Source organism: Lonchura striata, chromosome 13 (assembly GCF_050655825.1).
Source record: "Lonchura striata isolate lonStrDom1 chromosome 13, ASM5065582v1, whole genome shotgun sequence".
NCBI lineage: Eukaryota > Metazoa > Chordata > Aves > Passeriformes > Estrildidae > Lonchura > Lonchura striata.
The window spans coordinates 6,758,531-6,783,885 of NC_140715.1; the positions used below are offsets into that span (position 1 = coordinate 6,758,531).

The following is a 25,355-nucleotide window of genomic DNA, read 5'->3' on the forward strand; positions in this document are numbered from 1 at the left end:
ACCAAATAAAAAATTATCCTCCCGTTTTACTCAGAAATTTGAGGCATTGCTTCCTTCATCAGAAGAATCTAATGAGGATGAAGAATTTTTTAGAAATCTTTTAATATACCTCCAAAATTTTGTGAAAACTAAGAGGACATTGTATTATTTCTGGATTATTTTTTAATTCTTTGACCTGTTGCACTGAAAATACAGAAAACATCTGGTGTTTCCAGATGAAGCCACAGGAGTTTCCAGCCTATAAAAAAAGGGAAGGTTCAATGCCTGTCACACTGTGAGTCCTTAGAGAGGAAAGGCACAGAAAAGAAGGGAGCTCCCTCGGAGGAAAAGACAGATGCTGCTGCCTGTTGGGAAGGAGGGCAGCCTTTTTCTCACATGACTTTCCTGCTTTGATTTGGTGCACTGCCTTGTCCATTTCTCAGGCTGAAAATAAAATATTGATCTAAAAAAATTCTGTCCTCAAGTGGTTGCAGTGCTCATCCCACTGGGCAGTGAGAGAAGACAGAGCTTCATCTTTTTAATTTCTGTGTGTTAACTGAAACTACTTCCTATACAAAGAAACAGGACTTTCCATTTTTGTGTACCTTTATAATCACCTAGTTATTTTCAGCCACTGAAAAAGCCCAAAGATGCTTGAAACACATGGCAATACAGCTGATTAATTCATCCTTATAATTAAGATGAAACAACAGAGGAAAAAAATCTTAAAAAGAAACACAGCCCCAAATCTCTGTATCATCTTGAAAATTTTTTGTCAAAAATTAGAAACTGTAAAGGGCAAAAATCCTTTTATTTTTTTTCTCTGATTCTGAAGAAAAAGGAGATACATGGAGGAAAAACTCAGAGAAAAGCCACAGCAAGCAATTTCTCTCCCCAAAGACTGCATCTCAAACAGTAATCACTTTCCCTGTTCACACGCTTGCTTCTTGGAGTGAGCGGTACCCTGCTAATTTGTGTTCTGTTCTCCTTTTGCAGCACTCAGTGCCAGGGTAATAAAGTTTGCTTTAACTAAACAAAGCACGAACACTTGCCAATCCACTGTAATTAAAGCCCAGAATAAAAATCACCGAGCAAGGAGTGATTTAATTGCCAGATAATTATTTCCACATCCAGCCTAGCTGCACGCAGTCATTTTCTCCGGCTTCTTTTCCTGCTTTACCTCGCGGGCTCATTAGGGTTGCGTCCACTGCCTTCCCTCCATCCCCACATCTGGCTTCGTCAAAGGGCAGGCACTGCTCTCCTGTCCCTGCCACCACTTCAGAGTTACCAGCAAGGTCCTTGGTGCCCGTGAGGGACTTGACTTTGTATATCCGTCGGCTATTGGTGTCCGACACGTAGAGGGAGCCTGAAACAGGGTCCACGGCCAGATAGTATTTATGAGCAGGATTGTTGCTTTAGAGAAAAAGAAAGCATAAAACAGAAACAGCTGAGCAGTCTAGAAACTTCACAGGCTTTCAGAGCTTGGATACTCATCAGGCACAGAAAGATCTGGAAAGAAAGTCTGACACCTTGGAATGGAGGTGAGGTCTGAAGGACCATCACCTGAGGACTGACTTGATTAGGGCCTGGTCAGTGTTCAGAGGGATTGTAATTTTAAATCTCACTCATCTTTCTACACTGAACCTTGCACAGCAGAGCCCAATAAGCCAGAGCTGCACAGCAGTCTTTCCTCTTGATCTCTTTAGCCCTTTAGATCTTCTTCAGGTCAATTCTCTTCAGCTTATCTGTTTCCCCCCTCCCGCTACCTTGTTTAACTTCCTTTGGAAGCAGAAGTCATAGGAGTAGGATCAAAGAATCGGCTTCTGAGTTACTTAGATTATGCCACAAGATTTGTGAGGTTTTGTATAAGTAGGAGGCAGAGGCATAACAAATTTTTTTCTAAAGCAAATTTGTTCTCATTCATTCTTATCAATAATGTAATTTACAGCAGATGAGGTTGGTTATATAACTACAACCAGAGACCCCAAGTGTCTGACTTTAACTCCAAATCTTCTGTTATTGAAAAACTGGTCCTCAGTTCGTGATTGGAATGGGTGCTCATATGGAAAGCTACTTCTCTTCTGAAATACATGTTTTTTGACAGCTTGTCACATTTTAGAACTACTTTAGCAAATCATCTGCAAATTGAGAAATGTCAATTTTCACAATATATATACATTCTACACACGGAACTGCAGTGCAGAAATATTTTCAAAATCTTGCCTGGCTAGTTTTACTCAGTTTATTTGGATTTTAAGCATGATGTGAATTTTCCAGCCTTTGGAGCCTATGGGTGAGCATAAATAAGGTCAATGGTGGTTTCAAAGCATAGAAGACAAATGAAGACGGGAAGAAAAAAAATGAAGGTTACTTACCAGTAACCAGAGATATTTGCCTCCAAATATCCACACTCCTAGTTTCATGTGGCAAAAGTGCCCATCTCCAAGAGTGAGGATACACAGAGGTAAGCTATGATGGACATAAGCCATTTCTTGAGCAGAATCGCTGAAACTATAATAAAGCCACTTTCGGCAGATGGATCCATCGGCACACCAAGGTAACTGTGGTCATGTGGTCATGATTCCTCCAGATTTGGAGGAATGAGGAGGCCCCAAAATATCGCTTTCTACAGTTATTTTCCTCTATGCCAGTCTTTGACATGCCATGGGTTTAGGTCAATAATGGTTTGTTCTAAGACTGTAGAAAGTAGGAAGGAGATTGGTTGGATCACAATTCAGTAGGCAGAGGCAATACCATCTGCTGAAGTCTAGGAGTGTAGAAATTAGAGATGAAGAAATACAATAAACAAAAAAAAAAATACTTGGCAGGTTTATTTCATGCATGGATCTTGGAGTACTTTAAAAAGATGGGTGTAGCACCCATTTTACAGAGGAGGAAACTGAGGCACAGAGAGGTTAAGTGGTGTAGACAAAGTTATGCAGGGAAACTAGTGACATGCTTGAGATTAGAGGACAATCTCATTATTCTCCAAGTTTGTCTCCTTATATTAAGCAGCAGACTGCACCTCTCCACTACACCCTTACCACATTCCTTCTCATCCCTCCAAAGTAATGCTCAACCTTCTTTGCAACATAGCAAAATAGTTCTTTCCACTTTAGAGATTCCTCCAGTCTCTCGGGTATCTGAGCCATACAAACACCTGCATGTTTGTCATTGCTTCCAAAGTCTGCTCTGTTCTCCCACCATGCTTGCCCCTTACACTGAACACACTCTGCTGTGGTGCTGGCCTTGTGCTTCACAAACACACCCACACTTAGATCAAGGTTGCCCTGCAGCTGGTGCCTTTTGCATGGCCCTTCTGAAACAAGGCACATAACCCACCCTGGCCAATGGGCACCCGAGGCAGGCCCAGACTGGAGCTGGGCACAGACTGGAGCTGGGCACAGACACTGCTGCTTGCAGTGGAAGTCAGGGTCCTGCTGGACTCAGTGGTGAGAGCTGCTCACACGGTGCCCAGGGGAGCAGCTGCCACCCTGCAGGAATGGAAGGATCTCTCTTGTTTTCACAGGTTTTGCCAGCCTGTGCCCACCCTTGCCTTCCCTCTGCCCTCAGCCAGCCCTAGGGTGTGCCCTGCTGCTACCAGGATGGGATAAGACACGAGTCAGGGTAAAGGGCAATGGCAGAACATGGGATAGTTCCCTCCCCTCTCCTGCAGTCATGGTGCATCCATGGAGCTCACCCTGCCTTTCTCCTCTGGGATCTCCCCAGGGCAGTTGTGCCAGGGGGTCAGTCACAAGCTCGGTTCCAGATCAGAGAGCAGCTCACTGGAGCTGCAGACCTGTTCCATTCTCCTGCCCTCTTTCCTGAACTAGGTCAGTGAACAGATAGTGGAAAACTCTAAGCAAATTTTTGAGGGAATTTGACAGAAAATGACTGCTGGAAGGTAATATGCACTCATTGTGCTCCCAAAGAATCGATGAAACTATTACCTCAAACAGGGATTTGTTTTATAAATGAGTACTCAATATTTCTCAAACTGGCATCCCAGCAATTAAAGACCTCTGCCTTTCTTTTCTCTGCACCATTGCAATCTTTCACTTGAATTATAGGAGGCCAAGGATTGTAACTTGTTTTAAAAGATTTTCCATGGCATTCAGTGTTGCTCAGAGGCCTCTGCCAATAATGTCTGTGCCTCCAGCCCCCGAGTGAATTGTGGTCACCACCATCTGCAGCCTCACTCTGCTCTCAGATGGAGCCTGGGGCCTGGCAGCAAGTGCAGCTCATTCTCCCTGTTCTTCTCACAGGTGCATCAAATTCTTGTTCAGGAGCAGCTTTTCTTTAGGTTTAACCAAAAGAGAAGCTGTCCAGAGCAAATCTCTAAGCAGATGGAAAATGAACTAGGCTTAGTTGAAGCAATAAGGAGCCTCCAGCATCACCAATAATCATTGGCAATTTGTCAATTAATTTACCCAGATAAGAATAGTTAGGGCATAGTGTTACTATGCCAAAATATATTGTTAAGGGGAAATGATCCTGTTTAGTCCAGACCATCTATTGCATCAACTTGTATCACAAAAATGGAAAGTATGGTTTTAAAAGGGAAATGCACAGGACACTATGAAACAGTTTACAAGAGCTCTTCATGTTCTTGCCCTTGATTTTCTCCAGGGTGAACATTCTCCCTGTTCCAGGTGTGACATGAAAGGAGGCACAAGTGTTTCCTATGCTGCAGCCATCCAGAACACCTAGTGCTCTCTCCTAACATCCAGGAGGGTTATGCCTCCCTCCTCAATCTCACAGTGACTGCTTCTAGTGGTTGCACACAGCCAGCCCCACAGGTTGGCTATTAAAAGTGTTTGACAAAAGAAATATAAACTAAATTATGGCAAAAGACAGTGGGTTCAGAAAATCATTAATGGCCAGAAAATGAGTATTTGACCTATATGCAGTCATTAGTGCTTTTGTGAACCTTTCTGGTGTTTGTGAGAATGCTGTTGTAGTTTACCTTGACCATTTAGACCAATTATAGACAGCAGGGAGAGGTGTTTATCTAGAAGTTAGCTTGGGGTTCATTATACTTGCATTCTACTAGAAATTTCTAATTACTGTCAGGACTTATTGGCTGCTTTTTGACTGCATTTTGTAATTGCTAATGCTTATCATATTCATAACACACAATTAGCACATAAAAATGTTTCTATATATGGTACATGAAGAACATAACATTACACAAGAAGCACAACACAAAAAGCAAACACAATGAAGCAAACAAACCATATCAAATTATATGGGAAAGAGCTCATGTCTTACCTATGTTTAAACTCTTTATTTCTTTATAGAAAGGGAACAGAAGAAAAAAGAACAAACAGTTAGCTGAAGAATAGATGGTAAAGCAAACATAGTATTTGTTTTATTTTACAAAAGGACACAGGAGAAGATATCTCTTTTCAGCACTAGCCTTAGCTTAGTTTACAGGTGAAGAGTGGCTGGGAGGGATAGAGCTGCAAGCTAATTCTCTACAGGATACCCCTGCCCCCACCCCCCTCCCCTCATATTTAGGAAACTTTCTGAACCACTGAAAGAATTTTCACATGGAAATATGGATAGCTTGGGGGCTAGGAGTGAGAGAAACTGGCAGATCTCTGAATACAGAACTGGGCAGGGGGAAGCACTGGTTTTGGATATTGTCTGCCAGTTGAAATCAAAATAATTTTCCAACAGGCTATTTCAGAGAAATTTTTACTATGCAGTTTGTTTTTCTCTCCTCCTAGTCTCTAAAATAATTGCTTAAAGCAAGTTTGGATGCTCCATGGTATCTGTTGAAGCCTATCCAAGCCAATGTTAGGGTAAAAAAACCCCTTATAAGTGAGCAGTAAGGTACTGTACAATGGGAGATAAACAGCATTAACTGCTCCACAGCTTACTGCCCAGACACAGAGCCAAAGGAAAAGTGTTCTCTACTTCCCACAAGAAAATGATCACAGCTTTTTGCTGTATTGATATAATTTCCATTTAGGAATATGCACTGAACAGAGGAAGGAGGTTTGTGACTCCTGAGCAGCAGCACTCCAGGAGCAGCCCCCAGCTTGCAGCCCCAGGTACAACCCTGGAGTCCAAATTCCTGCTGGCCATTGCAACCAGGCACCTTCTCAAAGGCCAGTGTGAAGGAAATATGCACACTAGGATATTCTGACGTACAAAGGCATTCAAAATTTATAGGGGCCTATATGAAACCAAAATGACATCAGCTGTGAAATCTAAACAAAGCCATGTATTTGGTTTGTAGTACTTGTGGACGTACTGGTTGCAACATAATCCAAACTACTTAACAGGAGCTGAAGACTCTGCTCTCATTCACACTTACATGGCTCAAATCTTCAAACTCTTACCCATGTAACTCATGCAGATTTCAAGATGAGCAATGAATCACAATTACTGCTATAGATTATGTTGGCTGGAATGGACCTTAATTCCCTTTAGAGGAACGGGGGGTAAAAGACATCATAATGTAATCCTAAAGTCTGTAAATCCTAAAAATCTGTATGTCAAGTAATTTGCAGCTGTCCAACAGCACTCACAATGCATCAGCTTAATTGTTAATTGATTCTAGTTATAACAGAAGCTAAAGAAACTATCCTATGGAAAACAGACTTTTATAAAGGAGGAAGAGGACAACAGCAGATAAAAATCCATGTCTATTTATTTACTGATGTCCTTCCCAATTTTCCCTCACATGATGAAAACCCAAATTCCCTCTCAATCTCTCTCAGAGAAGGAGAAAGCAAAGTACTCACACTAATACTGTTGTAAATTTTGAGGCAACATTTTCAAACATAAGGTGGGCTAGGAAATGGTCACTGGCTGATATTGGTAAGTGAGGTGCATAAACATGCATTATAAGAGATATACTAATCTGAAAATGTTTTCTCCTCACCTATAAAGCTGTAGTCTATTTACTAAAAAGCTAAAAAGATCTGAACAACTTAGGAAAAAAATTAGCATATTCTGTATAATGCAGAGTTATAGTGCATATTGATATAAATATTTATAGCAGGTCACACTTCCATGCCAGCTACCTTCTGTGGTTTAAACTGAGCTGCTAGCAGAAAGCACTGGATGATCCATGACTTAAAAAAAATATATAATGAGGCAGCCTGATGGTGTATGAGGTAGGTGTCAGAGAGTGATTTCAGAGTTGAATTGGCCTGAATCAGATCTCTTTTCTTTTCTATAGAATCAGAATTCACAATAGTGACATCAACAGAATGACATGAATAGAAGAGAGGTGCAAAATAGAGCTAGGCCTCCTATTCTTTATCAGTCCAATCATTTTGCACTTTTCCCCACTAATTAAAAACTAAATGTGGAAGCAGAGGAATTGGTTATTGGTCATACAATTAAAAAAAGACTTGTGACCTAAATTCACTCAATGTACTTTGCAGTTATATCCAATTTCCAGGAGCACCAATGCTACTGCCTGAGTGGGCTCCAGGAGGGGCAGCAGACAGCCAGGGCACACTATTTTCCCTCATTTTTCTGCAAATACTCAGTAGTGCTGTAAGTATAAGGTCCAGTTACATGAGTGAGGGTTTGAAGCAATAGTTCCTGACTCTCCTGGAAAAATGAAAAGAGAAGATGGAACAGAAATGGGTGAAGTGGTACATTCCTACACTCATGCCTTCCCTATTAAGTGATCAAATCTTAAGGTTGGAGCAGGGCATGGGACAGGAGGAAAGAGTTAAAATCTTAAAAAGATTTCTGATTATGCAAAATGAATCTGTATGTCAATCTGAACTGCACTTGTCAATCTACAGAAATAGACTCACAAGCATGGAGAAGAAATGTGAAAGTGGATCTCAAAACCACTGGCAGGAGAACCTTCCCTTTGACCTCATGAGATTGTTACACCTTTGCCTGTCACTGTGGCTCAGTACCTAAGGGCAGTCAATTCTAGACTTTTCAAACAAAAGATGCACTGAGGGAGGACTGAATGAGTGATTACTAACAAGACAGAAAGAGATGGTTTGTACTTTCTGTGCAAGTTCATTTCTGCTCTCAAGTCCTTCACTTTAGTCAATGCTTGGATAAGTTACAGACTTTGAACTATGCATTTCTGTGCCCCATTTCTCCACTGGAATTTAAATAGGTTGAAAGTGACAATGTTTTTTTAAATTATAAGAAGTAATGGCAAAGGCTGATTTAAGCACAGGCTCCAGAAGTGAAACGCTGAGGTGAAGCCTTACCTCAGCTCCAGGATGCTCGTGACATTCCTGGAGGGGAAGATACGCCGAATATAGTTAAAATCCCCAACAAAGAGACTTCCATCAATACCCACTGCCAGTGCTACAGGGGCCAAGAGTTTATTTCCTTCTGCCAGACCATTGCAGCTTGGACAGGATATGCTTCTGCGGCGCCCGTTCCCCATAATGCTGGTTATCACAGCCGGCTGCTGAGTGAGAAACTGATTTTCTCCGTTGCCTTTGTGCAATATACCTAAGGACAGAGAGGAGAAGTGGTTATTACACTATTCATTGCAGGGGACTTGAGGCTGTTTTCTTTTCAACAGCTGCTTTTAGGGACTGTACATTGAAATGACTGGCATTTGGTTTTTCAGTGGTTCAAAAAGAACAGAAGCATTTTGTAGTAGTAAAAATAAAGGTATAATGAAGATTCAGTGTTAAAACCCACACACATACACATCCACAGACTCAAACCTACATCCAGAGACCCTTGGTATTCATTATGAAAGAAAATCCTGCCACACAGCTCTTGCCTGGGACTGTGGTTTAGATGGTTTCTGAGTGGGTGGAGAAGAGCAGTTTCTTATTTGTGTCTCACTCCAGTTTCCTGTATCATGTTTTGTTTGGAATTCTGTACCAACCTTACTGTTCTCTCTCCACCTCTCAGTCTTTCACACATTTTTAATGGAAAATGAAAAATGAGAAATGGAGGAACCACAGAAAATGATAGTTCAGAAAATGAAAAGATAGGAGAAAGATCAAACTCCCAGAAGGGCTGCTAAGGAACAGTGATAAAAGGCAAGAGGGAAGCTGGTGGTACAGATCTCTAATAGACTTCAAGAAAATACCTCCAAGATAGGATTTATCTTCAAAATATTTGTTCAAAGAGCAGACCCCTGCTCCAAGAAGGGAGTAGATTTTCTGACAGTGTGACCATATTCTGTATTATCAAAAACTGTGGAAATCTGGCTGGCAACTTTCAGCCTCATGCTCTTGTGGAAATGAAGTTGTATGACCCTAACCCTACACTCTCTGTTGGCATGTACTACCCAAATATGGATCCACTGTCAGCACTGGAAGTGTGTTCAAATAACCTGATCTTACCAATTCTGAATAATAATTTAGATGTATTAAGCATTCTGTATAAGCAGAAATATACTTTTTTATTTGGAAATGATTAGCAGGAAGGCTAATCAACACTTTGCATGAAACAAACAAAATGTATGCTGAGCATTCAGCTCCCAAAGAATTGTTGGTAAAATAAAAAGATCATGAAGATTCAGCTTAGGATGGGAAGACCAAAAAAAGTGACTAATGAGAAAGACAAAGGAGACTCAGTATCTTGTCAAAGACTCCTACTCCTTGTAAGCTCCATCTCAGGTTAGGGGGAAAAGGAAGTCACGCAAAAGGAACCAGAAACAGATGTGGTTAACATGAGAAAAACAGGGAAGACAGAAAGATATTACAGGGGAATAAACAAAAAAACAGAATAGAGGGTAAAGATTAGGACTTTAAGCAATTCAGGCTGTGCAGAACAGTAAAAAAGTAATGAAATTCTACAAAAATTTTCTGACAACTGCAATATGCCTCATACCTTACTGAGCTAAAGATGAAATTAGGAGTGGGGAAATCACATTTTTGGAAGTGTAAGTATAATGAAAATAAAAACTGCCTGTAGGGCAGCAAACACATGTAATGAACTAACTCACCACTCTTGACATTAAGCACATGATGTTTATCCAGAGACCATCCTCCTAAGTTTGAGGGATCTAGTTCAAATCCTTGCAGCAGTGCTGTCCTCTTCTCCCATAAAATGAGACTGGGGCAAGTCTCATATTCAAATCCTACAGACACTGAAATGAAATAAAATCTAATATACTTGCTGAAGAAACCCTGAATTAAATGTCCAGAGCACATTCAAGTCATCAAGTATTCCAGTCCCCCAGCCTCCTCAAGAAGATGGAGTGATTATATTTCTCACTTTTATTCTACAATATTATATTCAGATCTTTGACTAGACACAAATTTGAAACTTCATTCACATGTACTCTGCAGGGATCTGATCACTTCTATTTTAATAGCTCACACTGGGAAGTGATGGGTTTGCTGGGAGGAGAGTAAGAAATAAATTTTTTAAAATATAGTAAAATTATAATAAATAATTAAAAATATCAGATAGCAGGACAAGATAAATTCTTAATTTGCCAGGTGTTCACAGCATTTATTTAGCATATTCATTTAACATACCATTTATCAAAGGGCAGTGAAAACTTCATGTGCATTTAAGCACAATTATACTGGAAGCATTACACAGGAAAGCAATATCCCATGCAATGTCATAAGAAAGAAAAGCTATAGCAAAGAAGAATTTAGAAAATATAGAAAATAAATAATATTTTTTTTTAAAAAAAGGTGCTCTTTCCACACTGGCACAGCTCTGATGCTCATTTTCAACACTGTTGTATTAAAATTATTCAGACAGTCAATGAAAACTGAAAAATATTATGATGATCACTCTTCTTCCCACCCACTAGAACCAAGCTAACTAAAAATAGCTGTAGAACTACAAGACTGAACAGCATTAGAGGAACAGCATTTTCATTTCAAATGTGTTATACCACAAGAGACTACAATAAGGGTATGTGTGAAAACTCAAATGCACTGCAGACTGCCAGCCAGTCCAGCATGAGGATCATTTTATAAGTAAAGAAAATAAAATTGTAATGATGGATTAGGTTTCACCTAAGTTCCTGTGGCCAGTTTTTCCTATTGCCTGGTCTAAACCTTCTAAGTCAGGTACTGAGCAGGAAACCCAGGCATGTAAACGGAGTTTAGACCCTCTGAATATGATTTTGAATGTGCAAAAGAACCATAATAGAAAGATAAATTTTGTCAGGCAGACATGAACTGTTCAGTCTACATGAGACCTCCATAAGGAAGTTTGCAGTTTTCTTATTTAGAATTATAGGTGTTACTTGGAAGGTTTTGGAGCTTGTATATGCTGACTTACCTACGGCATCTGACAACCCATAAACCTTCTGACCATAGGCATCTGTTTTGTCCCAGATAAATGTATATGCCAAGTTGGGAGATGCCTGAAAAGATTTTTGGAACAAATGCCCTTCTACTGCTACCATCAAATGAACTTTGATCAGATTCAGTGGCACCAGTGTCTGAGTCATGATGATCTTCAGTAAGGATTTGTATCCAGCAGTGCGGGAACTCAAGTAGCTGAGCTTTATATTAGAGCCAGGGATCTCAATTTCTTCATGAAGAACCTGGGAAGGAAAGAGATCAAACACTTTACATTAATCATTTTTACTTAATCTATCACCTTGTGTATTCCTAAGAACTTAATGTCTTTTACTGAGAGCGGATGTCCTCAAACCAATACGGTTCAGTTGACATTTCTGACAAATAATTATTTGGTGTCGTGTACATCTTTTTAAGAGCCCACTGCTGGCAAAAGGGCAAATAAGCACAAACATTTTTGCTGCAAGCTATATGCAAGGGAAACATAAGAAATATCACAGGAACCCACAATTTCCACTAACAGAATAAAAAGCCTAACTGAATACAGCAGTGAAGAAATAGCACCAATAGAGTTTGCTTTTGTCCTAAGTAAGAAATCAGGAAACAGTCTGTGGTCAGCAGCACATGCCAAGCCTTGGCAAAATTCTCTTGAAACACCTAAGCTGGCAACTGAAATACACAGATATACTTGATATATTGTATGACAATGGGAGTGTGCAAGCTGATTAAAGATAAATGTGTCTGGGTGACATAAAACTGGGATATCTCCTGCAGCCCTCATTAGAAAACCTGGTAGCTGCCAGAACCAGTGCAGCACTGCAGACATTTGCTGTAGCAATTTCAGGGGACACATGGTGGCCCTGTGCTCAGGTCAGAACTGCCACCTGAGCACTGATTTCTCTGCCCTGTTCACTCACACTGCTCTTACCTGGGTTTCTGGCACAATGGGATTGCGGCTGGGAGCGTCACTAAAGAAAGTTGAAAGTGGTGATGAAATGATGACTGGGTCAGGGCGGACAAACCCGCTGAGGTCACAGCTGGGAATGGAGTTCTCCTCTGTCTTCATCACAAGTGTGTCCATGGCATAGAAGCTGTTCCACGGCAGCCACACTGTCCTTTCCTGGCTCATAAACGGGGCCCGTTCAAAGTGCAGCGTCAGGGAGGCTCCACCATTTGCAACCAAGTCAAACCTAGAAAAGTGTGGCCTTTAGAAGTGACAAGACTGAGCAATTCCAGTAATCACATTCCTGGCTAATGACACAGCTATAGAGGCATACCAACAGTGATGGGTATCTGTCTGATTTTGGCTGGGATAGAGTTTATTCCTAGTAGTTGGTGGAGTGCTGAGTTTTGGATTCAGGATGAGAATGATGTTGAAAACACAGGGATGCTTTTATTATAGCAGAACAGTACTTACACAGAGTCAGGGCCTTTCCTCCTCATCCCACCAGGGAGCAGAATGGGAGCTAGGAGGGGACACAGCTGGGAGACCTGACCCCAACTGAACTGAGGGATACCCCAGATCACACAGTGCTACTGTCATTATATAAGCTAGGGGAAAAGCTGCTCAGTTTTTATAATTATTATTCCAGTTATTAAACTGTTTTTATCTCAATGCCAGATTTTTCTTACTTTTACCCTGGTGGTTCTTTCCCCACACCACCGGAGGTGGGGAGAGTGAGCAGACCATGATTATGTTTTAAATGTCATGGTTCAAATGATCAATAATGGGATGTGAACCTGTAGCAACTAAACAGCTGAAAACCAGCCAAGACAAGCAATGATTTAAAGTCACTAGGACAAAACTCATTCTGATAAAATTGTAACATCTGTATCAAATAATTAAAAAACACCCAACAAACAAACCACCACATTTATTATTACAAGTCACCTTTATAAGGAAACAGCAGAGAAGCCAAGTGCATTCTGAGTAGGACATTGAATTATCCCTTTCCTAAAAGATCCGGTCCATCAAACATAGACTGGGACATACGGCAGTAAGAGAACAGTAATGAAAAATGTTCTACAGGTAAGAATTCCTGTCCCTAAGATAACTCATCTATCATTTTTCAGAGAAACTAGGTGTTTACTTCCAAGCCCTACACAATCACAGCAGTAATGTGGAGCTGGACAGGCATTTGAAACCTGGCTTAAAGGAGAAATGCTTCCAGGTTGTTCTGACAACAGAAACAGGTATCAGTTCTATGTAAATGCTGGCGACATAACAAATTACTCAATCATGCCAATAATCTATGCAGATTTAAATATTGTTCAGTTCACTATTTACTGCAATTTCAAACCACTGAAATCAACATTATACTTTTATTATAATAGATTAATATTCTGGAAATTATGAAGTTTAAATACTCCCTATAGTTCAGTTGACTCCTATTAATTATATAAATTCTATTGTTTTTATGCAAGATCAAGATAAAATGGCAAATGTTTACAATGCCTGTGTCAGATAAACTGTTTTAGTTACCAGAGCCAGTAAACCAGATAAACCATGACACACTGACTTGTGTTTATCTGAATTTGTGTGCATTTCAAATAAGCTGATACAAGGGGGCAAAAGCACTTCTTTGCACAGCAGGAAATTGTCTAAATATATTCAATTAGAATCTTTTGATTACATTCTACCCTGAAGAAACTCAAAAGAGAATGTATCTCCAAAAGCAAAGAGAAACAGAAGGGAAATTTTAACAAAATATACTATTCTATAATGATGCTTTCCTTTTTTCTAGAAGTGTTAGCCTGCTCTGCATTTTAAAATCAAATATTTCTTGTCTCAGCTGGATATTGCTGCAGCCCACAAATGTTTTCATAGATACAGAACAATTTATTTGAAAGGAGTCTGCCTGCTAACACGTCATTATCAGAAGTCAGCCTGCTCGTATTTACATGCACTTAGTATTCAAAATGCCGTGTGAAAAATTACTTTTGTGTTTACTTAATAGCTCTTTGCCCTGGGAGGCAGGCAATGCCTGGTACCACATGGTTCCATTAGATCACACCATCTGTTAATCAGCAAAGACACTCCTCAGCACACAGGGGCTCCGTGGAGCAGGGACACTCACGTGCCATCCTGGCGAGTGATGGTGTAGCCATACTTTGGATACTTGACAAACGACACGTTGACCCCAACTAGAGGAGTCCCATCTGTAGTCACCACTTGGCCTCTTATGAGTGACACAAGACTGAAAAAAAAAGAGAATTAAAGGTATTAAAGCTAATTACAAAAGCAAGGTTATGTCATTTATAAGTGAAGTAGTAGAACACCTGTACCTCATTTACTCTAAACACAGTTTTAGTCCAAAGGATTTTAGAATACTCAGGGACCACAATATTGCCCAGCTCCCTCTATACACCTAAATCAAGAAAATGCTTGTTTATGCAGTGAGAAGTGTACACAGAATGGCAGTCAGTGCTTTTCTTGCCTCATTGTCTAATGAGGCTTTGCAGAGTACAAAGCTCCCTCCCATTCAGCCAGGCCGGAGCTGTGCCCCTACAGCCACACTGAAACTCCAAAACCTCCCTGCAGGGTACAGTACCACACCTTTGGGTGCCAAAACACACTTGAAAAACACAGAGCAATGCCACATGCCACATCTCTGTTTTATATGACCAATTCTTCACATCAAGGTTCAAATTCCCTCATCTTAGGGAATGACTGATGTCTGTACACTGCATTCCAGCCTGGTTTGGAATGTTTGCTTGCACTTTGCCAAGAGGAAGATTTGGTTTAAAGTCCAGCTTTACACACAGGCAAGACAAAGCATTTCTTTGGCCAGCAGGATAAGCAGCTTTGTTTAACCTAAGGGAGATGAAGATGAGCTATTCCTCTAAGAGGCACAGTCAGTTTTTTCTCTTTGGCACGTGCTCTGCTGCTGCTAAGTGCACAGCAGGCACAAAGTGCTGCTGCTCCCAGCTGGAGAGGAGGTTCCAGCCCCTGGCTCCTTTCCCTGAACCCTAAGAGAAGCAGACTGGGGAGGGGGAAGCTGTGTGGTAAAAGGGAAATGGAAAAGGAAAAGCTCTTGGTAGATGGCTTCCATTGCTACACTGTAAATGTGAAAACCGGAGAAGGTGAAAACAAGGAGAAGGTGAAGTCCTCTTAACCCATAGTCTCAGGGATTGTAAAATTGCACTTTGCTGTAGTCATGGGTGAAAAGATTTATCTATTCATTGTGCCTCCAGCACGAGCCTCCATCTCTCTGCTGACAGAAGGGAAGAGCCCTTCCCAGCAGGACTGGGGCTGCTCCCAGAGCTCAGCAGGCTCCAGGCACGGCACCCTGAGGCAGGCATGTGTGAGCTGGGCAGGGGGATCCACCTGGGCTGAGTGTGGCTGGACATGACAAACGCTGCTGGGTTCTGGGAGGGCCCTGGCACAGATCTGCTCCTCCCGTCGCTCACACCAGGGATGGTTTGCAGCTCTTTTCTGCCCACTCTGAGATGTTCAGCGGCTGTGAGGTACCTTTTTAACTGTATTATATTGCCCATTTGACAACTACTTCCTCAAATTTTTATTCCAGAGAGAGTGCAATATTTTCTTTGATATTACATTTAAAAAATCTAATAAGTAAAAACGAGCCATTTCTGTTACTTTCCTTTTAGGACTTTCAAGTGCTTCTTGACCTGTCAGGTCAATTTTTAATTTGCTAAATCAACATTTTGTAACAGAATATGGAATTTAATATAAATTGAAACCTGTTGAGAAAAATCTGCTTGGGAACACATTGGACCAAGATAATTGTTTTGGCATTATTCATTTTGCTTGAATTATTTTATGTGACAAACACACAGAAATAGTTGCAGGAAAAAAGTCACTCAAGCTTCTCTAGGGAAACTGTGCAGAAAGTAGATTTAGAAAGAAATTGCCAGATGGCAGAAGAAAACTAATAATGCCCATGACTTAATTTTTTTCCACCTTCAATTTTAATATTTTAGGAAATAACTTGAATTAAAATGTTTTGGTCAATATTATTCCTTTTCATTTCTAAAATTCTAAATAAGGAACACAATGGATATTAGAATAAGCTAAAATGTAGCTAAAATATGGATTTATAAGAAACAATGTTTTGGCTAATAGTCACACAATCATCTTTGGTAATATTTTAAAAGTGTAACAGAAAAATTGAACTTATACAGGAATTATATATATATTTTTTTTATCAAGGAATTTAAATATATAAAAACAAATAGCTTTTTTTCCCCTGAAAACACAATTTAATCTTGTTTCTGCACAGCAAAAAAATAATTGAGATTTACCTATTTTAGCAATCAATGCATTTTATTATTTATTCTTTCAGCAAAGTAGTAGAAAACTTTTTTTTTCTTAAACTAAGACTGGAAAAAACCCCAAACGATTATTATGTCCCACTTTTTCATGTCTTTCAATGGAACAACAGACTGAGATAAGCAGACAGCTTACAAACACAGGAGCTACTTTTTGAGACAATGGCAGTTTCAGAATATGAAAAAGTTGGGAGTGTGACTTTGTGGCACTTTTAAAAGACAAACCCATCAGTTCCAAAACTTAAAATTTGACACTACCCATTAGATTTGCCAAAATTGGTACCAAAATTAGCAGCTGAGCCATAGAATTGTTGGAAATACCTTCAAAACTAAAGGTGAAGGCAAATTTTAACATCACTAATAGGTCATTTGCAAAGATATATGAAAATCTGCAGTGTAGCTCAGATGAATAAAACAGAACTGAGACTCCTACCATCAGGAATATAAAAAAAGATCAAAAGTTTCCAATGAGGGTTTTTTTAAAAGGAGCCTCAGGATCGAAATGCTCAGTTCCTGTTTAGTTTAGAGCACTAATTCATAGAATCATAGAATGGGTTTGAAGGGACCTTAAAGATAATTTTGTTCCAACCCCCTGCCATGGGTAAGGTCATTTTCCACTAGATCAGGCTGCTCCAATCCCCATTCAACCTGGCCTTGAACACTTTCAGGATTAAAAAAGAAAATCCACCACAAATTTAGGTGAAAAGAGAACAATTTTCCCCCCATTTTTTTTAACAACTCCATGTGTGTATGCATGGAGTATTTTATAGAAAGCATAAAATCTGTATTACATAGAGTAGGATCCAACAGGGGTTTCCTGATGGAATATGGAATATGGAAATGATTGTGTGCAGCATAGGGGTGAGTACAATGGGGACCTGCCTGGTGCATCCAGAAACATTATGATCCTCTTTTCACAGACAAATATTTAGGAGCATGTTCTACATCACCCACTAAGCCTGTAATGGGATCCTGACTGAGAAAACAATTTCCCGTAATGAAGTGCAATCCTTTGGGTGTTATCTCAAATGAAGTCTTAGCTTCAGTCTTAACTTTGGTGATATGAACATAAATAATATACTGATCAATTTCTTAGCATCTTTCCATGGAGACCTATTTATATAATATTGATAAATATCAGTCTTCTTGTAAGTATACAATGGCATTAAATATTAATTAATGAAGTGCTGGCTTTTAGATTAATTGCAAATATATAATTAATAATCTTGGAAAACACACATAGAAAAAGAAAAAAAAAAGAAGAAAAAGAAAACCTAGTCAGGTGGATCAATGCTACAAGTAAAATTGTTTTATGTAAGGAATAAATAATAAAACTCCATCAATCAATGGATTTTTAAAATTATTTGGAATGCTATTCCATTATTGAAATTTGTGCTAATGGCACTACATTAAAAATGAACTGGAATCTAGTTAGTGTTTTTCCTTTTTCTAGACTGCAGTCTTCATAAAGTATAAACCTCAGAAGCTCCTACTCAGTGGAAGAAACCTTCTGGGTGTTGCCACACTGTTAAAATGCTAATAAAACTCTATTATAAAATAAGAGGCCACCTCATAAACTGCACCAGCATGGTATTAGTGTGATCAATGCCTGAGATGAAGCACCTGCAAGCAGCAGCTCCTGTAAAGCCACAAATAGAATCACTGGCAATGCACAGATCTGGAGTGTCTTAGGCTGGAAATGGGGGTGTGTATTATCTTCCTATCTGTCAGAGGTGGGGCAGGTATCTTCTGCTCATTGGGTAGTTTTTTCTTTATCCCTCCCACAGTCAATCCTCCCTTCAGGAGATCTCTTCTGTTCATGGCCAGTGAGTGTCCCATTAGCATGGCTGAGAAAATTCCATCATCCATGGGGAGATGCTGTGCCCAGGAGAGGAGCCAAACATTCCTACCTGGATCCAATCTGACCTGGGAACATCACAGCAGCCTTTGCCCCCTGCATTCCCAGAGGAGCAGCTTTCTTCCCACTGCATTCCCAGAGGAGAAGCTTTCTTCCCCACTGCATTCCCAAGGAGCAGCTTTCTTCCCACTGCATTCCCAGAGGAGAAGCTTTCTTCCCCACTGCATTCCCAGAGGAGCAGCTTCCTTCCCCCTGCATTCCCAGAGGAGCAGCTTTCTCCCCACTGCATTCCCAGGGGAGCAGCTTTCTTCCCCACTGCATTCCCAAGGAGCAGCTTTCTTCCCACTGCATTCCCAGAGGAGCCCAGGCCCATCTCCAGCAGCCCTGGAGCTCCAGAGGAAAACTCCCCCCTTGTGCAGGATCCTGCTCCAGCAGAAGCACAGCTGGCACTGCAGGAGGGCTGAGCCCCCCTGGGATGGGGCTGAGCCACCTCCTTGACCCACAGGGGGACAGGGCCTGCTCTGACTCTGGCAGGGGTTTGTTTTCTGGTTTTTGTACTATTGCATTTGTATTTTAATTTTCCTAGTAAAGAACTGTTATTCCTATTCCCATATCTTTGTCCCTTAATTTCAAAATTAAAAAAATTCAGAGGGAGGGGGCTTACATTTTCCATTTCAGGGGAGGCTCCTGCTTTCCTTAGCTGACACCTGTCTTTTCAAAGCCAGACAGGTGTCACGTTCCCAGCTGCTCCCTGCTGTTGAAGGGGCTTTCTCACCTGCTGTTGAAGGGGTTTTCCCCAGGGATGATGTGGGTGCTGTCCTTGCCCACCAGCAGCTTGATGCGGTCGTAGAAGGAGCGGACGGCGGGAGCTCCGGCGTGGCTCTGCGGGATGACGTCCAGCGGGTCCCGCGAGCCCCGGCACAGCAGGCTGTTCTGGCAGGTGGCCTGCAGGCAGCAGTCAGGGTCCAGGCAGTCCACCAGCCCATCTGAAAGGGGACAGGCACTGAGATCCAGCACTGAGCTGTACAGCAGCAATACCCATGGAGAGCTTAAAGCACTGGGAAAAACTGTTAAAGTTCACTCTTCATACCATCCCATGCCCCAAACCTGGTAATTCAGTCAACCTGAATGAGGATGGCAGTCATCCTGCCATGAAGATGAGGCTTTTGAGCACACTGCTTAAAAACCACTACAATTAATGTAAATCTGCATTAAATGAGGATAAATCTCAAGGAATCTGTCAAGGGCTGAAATTAGGCAAAAGGAAGTTGAAACAATGAAGGATTTCTGTTTAAGTTATTTGCTTGTTTGATTTTTGTTTGTTTGTTTGTTTGTTTGTTTTTTATCTTGAGAATTATGCTATTTGATTTTATTTGTTCTGTTTGAGGAGCTAAGAGGAGATGGGGATGACAAAATTCTCATTACCTAAGTAAAATACAAATTACACTGTAGCTATTTTGGCAGTTCCTAGGGAAGGGCTGCTGGAACTCCCACATCCCGTGGATACCTGGCTCACAACCTGTGTGCCAGGTTTGATTGGTTTGTAACCCTAATGTTTTTTACTCATAACTGCTGTTTCTAAGAGTTTTGTTTTAAAATGTGTTAAGTGATATCCTCCAATTAGAGTTCAGGCTCTGGTCAAGCTCCAGCTCTACTTGGATGCAGTGATTGACCCAGATGTTTTCTGCATCAAAAAACATTCAAATCCTTTCAAGTGTGCATACTTGGAAGGATCAGTCACAAAATTGGTGGGTTAAATCATCTTATTACAGATCAGGTTATCTATAATGAATATTTTTTCATATGCATTTTTAAGAAAAAAGAGAATTTTGACACCAGAAATTAAAAGGGAATCAAGGGAGAGGTCAATCTGTATGCTTAGATAAATATCAATTTTAGCACATACAGTAACAATTCTAACATCATCTCTTCATTTGGTATTATTATTAAACTGAAATATGTTCTCTCAATGGAGTTTTGCTATGATTTAGAAATTATTAACCATTTGCTTTAGAATATTATCATCTTAAAAAATTTAGAGACTTTTGTTCATCTACTCTGGCAAGAATCAGGAGTTCAATCTGCAATCTACTTATGTCTGTAAAACTTCCCAAGGTGTATCAATCTGATTTTTGAATACAAATATGGCCTGGGCATATATTCAAATCACACATAAGAGAGAGCATTCCAGTATGGAAGCAGACAAAAGTACCTTAGGGTAAGATCATGACTCATGCATTTTCAGGATTTTCAAGTGCACAATAGACCAGCACAGTGATAACTGGAAAAACAACAACCTAAAGGAAAAAAATCAATCTAAAACTACAAAAAACTTTCTTATTTTACAATTAGCCTTTTATTTCCAACCCATTTTGTGTGCCTGAAATGACTGTGCCTGACCTGATTTAAAAACAAAATTGCCAGGTTACGCTGACAATGTTTCACTGGGGCCTCTAAGGGGATTTAAGTCAGACAAACTACCTTGTTGTGAGAGCTATATGTTGCTTTAAGGTCACTCGCCTATTCACATTAAGAGCTCCATTCATCTTGAAATTCTGTCCAAAAAGGCTGCAGGATCTTTCTGTTTTGCTACAGCTAATTTTCTCCCCACTTTATATAATCGTTCTGAGGACATCATTAGCTTCAGGGTATAACTCAAGGCAGTTTTCCTGTTAAGCTCTGACAATTCCTCAGCTTCTCCCCCAGCCTGTGAGACCTCTACAACTATGAACTGAGCTTTGCCCCCTGTTAAGTCCACTCAGTTGTGTTTCTCAGATGACCACCAGACAAGGAAATCCTATCAACACACTAGAAATAACAGAGGCAAACCACAGGACATAAATCACTCCCTCTGACAAATTTACATTTACCTATTCAAGCTGCTCCATATTTTGGCCATAGTTGTTATTAGAGGTGAGCACAAGTTCTGCCTGTAATGCCCTCATCATGCAGCCGATTATGGGATGCTGTAGCCAAACACTTGTGATGACACCATGAACTTGGAATGGGCATATCAATCCCTCAGGCTCCTGTCACTCATGTGAATCACATCTTTATGCTCACGAGCCCCCTTGGATATTGTCTGACATTGCAATCTTCAGTAAATTACCCTGCCACTGCCAATCTCGCCGTTATCTCACAAACAATCAAGCAGGCAATCAAACTGTTCTGAATTGCCAGTTCAGGACCTGGGAGGCTGGAAACATCTCCATTCAACAACAGGGAAAAACCTGCCTGTGATTCCTTCCATGTAAGAAGGTTTTGCTGCAGTTCTGTGAAGTCAGACTCAGATGCTTTCAGATGCTTAAAACAATATTTAGAAAAGACAGCCACAGAACATAACACAATTTACTTTTTCAAACATTATTACTTATATGGCTATACTCCCCTGTAATAATTTATCCTCAGATGGCAAGATTCAGGATTTAGGATATTTTCACCTCATGTGAACTAGCTGATCCAGCTTGTTGCAGCAGCAGCAGCGAGGTCTGGGTCTGTTCAGCACACACAGCCAGGCCCTGGGCACTGCTGCTTGCTATCAGGCTTACACACCACTGTGCTGCTCACATCCACAGCTGCTGCTCCTATTGACTTTGCTGCTCTGAAATCTCTGCCTCCATGCATGAAAGAGTAGTGGTTACTGTAAGAATACATCTGTTTGTAGCTCACTTTTGCCTAATTTGCTATCTGGACCATTATCACAGAATGGCTGAGATTGGCAAGGACCTCTGGAGCTGATCAGGCCCGGCCCCCTGCTCAAGCAAGGCTACCAGATGCTGGTTGCCAAGGTTGCCCACACAGCTTTTGAAATGTCTTCAAGGATGGAACTCCACAGCCTCACTGGGCACCCTACTCCACTGCTCAGTCATTGGACAAAGTGACACGAGTGACATTTGTGCCTGGGGTTGTTCTTCCTCAGGTGCAGGATCTTGCACTTCCTGAGGTTTCTCTCAGCCCATTTCCCCAGCCATCCTGTACTCTTATATATGAAGTAAATTGTTACAGAATCATTTATTTGCATTAGACTCAGCTGATTAAAACCAGAGTTAGAAAAAAAGTACCTTCTGTAAAAGAAAATTCTGCTATTAACATAAATTTTAATTAGAATTCAGTACTGTGGGTTTTAATATATATTTCAGAGCTTGTCATCCTCCAAATTTTCTCAGATATGCTGAATTATTTATATGATTCATTCAATGACAAACCCTCACCACTTTCCACACCAAAATGCTGCTGCTTTTCATGGCACACACAGCTGAATTTCAAGTGGGCAGTGACCTCTCTGATACTCTGCATGCTAAAGGGAGGTGATGGGAGAGGGAGCTAAGATGCTCCTGAACCTCCTCCAACAATCTGAGACCAACACAAGTCCTGACTTGGCCTTAACTGAGATGAGAGAAATAGGAAATTTTGATCTGATTTAAAGTGGCAGCACAGGATTAGCTCTCCATTGGTGTTTGTGGTTTTTCTGAATTCCCAAATCTTTCCAGAAATACAGCAAGTGACATGGTACATCTCTTGAACAGTTCACTTGGCTAACGGATCCACACATTTTTCAACTTTATGTGAACTGTTCCACAAACTTTTTGGCAGACTTCATTACACAGCATAGAGAAAACTTCAAAGAAGTACTTGAAAGTAGATTAACCTACTCCTGCATTTCATATTTATGACTGTCTTAAGATTGTGTTCCTCTTGACCATCATTAGAAGGACTAAAAAAGCTCTCAGGAGGAACAGTGATATATTTTACCACACTCCTGTTCTAATGTATTTAGAACCTCTTAGCATCAGTGTTCCAGCATCACTGAATATATTTCTCACCACGTCCAGGTTATTGGATTGCAGAACTAGAAAGGTGCTACACCTTTCTGCAGAAAGTTGATGTTTGAGCTATATATGTAAATTATCTACAGTTTCCACATTTCTTCAATTACTTGCAGGTTGTGCTTCAGGTTCAATTCACGATGCACATCAGAATGGGTGAACTTTGACCTGACATCCAACTTGCTGAGCCAATGCTTTCTGTACCCAGCAAGGGACAACTCTGCTTCCACCCAAAACTCCTGAGCCCACGCTCAGCAGAGGGCATCCTTACACTTCACTAGCTGCAGGAGCTGGGGACTTTCAGAGCCTAATTCCTGGAAATTTTTCTTTTTCCAATAAACATTTCAGACTGATGATTAAAATGGAGGTAGGGAGTGGGGGGAACAGCAGCTACTACAAACCCTGAGGGCAAAAGGGTCTTTGATCACTCTAAGGGCAAATTAGTTAATTTATCATGAACTGATTTTAATTATGTGCAGTATTAATATACCCAAGGTGAAAGAATTAGAGATGCTCTATCAGATTATCAAAAGAGTAGGCCTTCTCTGCCAACACAGAAATATATTAATTGAGCTCTAAAACTGCATGCAAAACTGCTTCCACAGCCAGGCTATGCCACAGCCCAGAATATCTTATTACCAGGAAGTTTATCTAATATTTAACCCAAATTTTCACACTTTTGTAGCATCATCTAATTACTGTTATCTATATTGGCATGTATCATTCAAAATAATTCCTCAGAAATTCCTGCTGCTAACAAGAAAGGGAATGCTTCTATTCCTGCTCCAGCCCTGTAAAGACTCCCTGTAAACTATCAGGATATTCATTACAACACTGGCTTTTGTACCTAACTATGAGCACAACAGAGTATTTTTGTAAACCAAACTATCTTTCAGGACAAACTGGATTGTAAATCCCAAATTGTGGTAAGGTAAAATGAACCTGGAGATTGGTTGTGCCTTGAATACCCAAAATCCTCCCCACTGAGGTTTTAAAACACCCTGGAAGTGAGAGTGGTGAAGCACCCGCCCCACTTCCCTGGCCCACTTGGGATCCTGTGCTGCTGGAGCTCAGGCAGGCAGGAAAAGCCTCATTCCTGAGAGCAGCAGCTGCAGGAACCCACTGCAGGTGTAGCTCCAGCTTGGGGCCCTCAGAACCTGTGGGTAATTGATGCTCCAGCTCCAAACCACTCCTTGCTCAGAGCCAGGCTGACCCAAAAGGCTACAAGGTGAGAACAACCTTGAAAAACAATGTTTGCCCAGCTCCAGTGTACATGGACACCTACAGGGATGCTGGTGCCTTTTCAAACCGTGGAATTTGCAGGCTCTGAGCTCCTTGCTTTTCCTCCTCCCCAGTTTTGAGAGTGAGTTATCGTAGCCCACATCCCGAGAGGGACGGGGAGGGATAAGCTGGCTAATGTGTGTAAAGGCGATTAGAGGCTGACATGAAGCTGTAACACAATCACATACAAGCACACTCATTAGCTCTTGTCAAAATTTGAGTGCCTACTCTTGATACAGATTTTATACCCGAGCCCACGTGACTCGCTCTGGCCCCCATCCACTACAGATTTCAGCTCCTGATTGCATTTAATGTTCCACAACTGACTATTGTACAGGCTCTGGGAAGGTATTTTCTGTGCCAAGAGTATTCTGGGTATTTATATTGAGAACTTCATAAAATCTTTTGTCTGTGCTGAATTAGAGACCCCCGCTGAGGCAATGCTTGTTGAGGCAAGCTAAATTACATGATTTGCTTTTGTGCTGTGAAATACTTGTATTATCTTAAATGTCACGAGCCTGATGCAGTATCAAGTCACAGGATTTGTAATTTTCTAAAAGCAATTTTTTTCTAAATGTTTATTGCAGGAAGACACTTCTCTTTTCTTTCTATTTTCCTTCTGTCTAATTTTGGAGATGAGTTTTCTAAGACAACTCAAATAAACAGCCTTTCAATCAGTCAAGTGCACTGTCCTGACAGTGAACTTCACTAGAAATGCATTTTTCTTGTGAATTGAAGAGATTTCATACTGGAGCACATAGTTGGCTTTCTCTAATTCATTATCTTTAATGTATTGTGCCAAACAGAATTACCAACTGTACTTCCTGGTGGGGTTAAAGATATAGAGTAACAAACTGAAGGGCAAAATTTGCCTTCCGAGAGGTG

The 25,355-nt window shown here is 40.8% G+C and overlaps 1 protein-coding gene across 25 annotated transcripts in view; it reads right to left on the reverse strand.

Annotated features, from left to right (window-relative positions):
- The window catches only part of TENM2 (teneurin transmembrane protein 2), a 1,518,527-nt gene that overhangs the window by 23,606 nt on the left and 1,469,566 nt on the right, over window positions 1–25,355 (reverse strand). For 23 of the 25 annotated variants that reach the window (XM_085591001.1, XM_085591002.1, XM_085591003.1 and 20 more), the window contains 8 exons: window positions 19,139–19,349; window positions 14,291–14,410; window positions 12,142–12,403; window positions 11,191–11,458; window positions 9,890–10,033; window positions 8,184–8,433; window positions 5,251–5,271; window positions 1,160–1,392 (listed from right to left, as the gene is read on the reverse strand). In XM_085591001.1, the coding sequence (XP_085447127.1) occupies window positions 1,160–1,392; window positions 5,251–5,271; window positions 8,184–8,433; window positions 9,890–10,033; window positions 11,191–11,458; window positions 12,142–12,403; window positions 14,291–14,410; window positions 19,139–19,349 (1,509 nt within the window). The remainder of the gene's footprint in view (window positions 1–1,159; window positions 1,393–5,250; window positions 5,272–8,183; window positions 8,434–9,889; window positions 10,034–11,190; window positions 11,459–12,141; window positions 12,404–14,290; window positions 14,411–19,138; window positions 19,350–25,355) is intronic. The other 2 variants (XM_085591015.1, XM_085591007.1) reach the window with 1 other exon arrangement.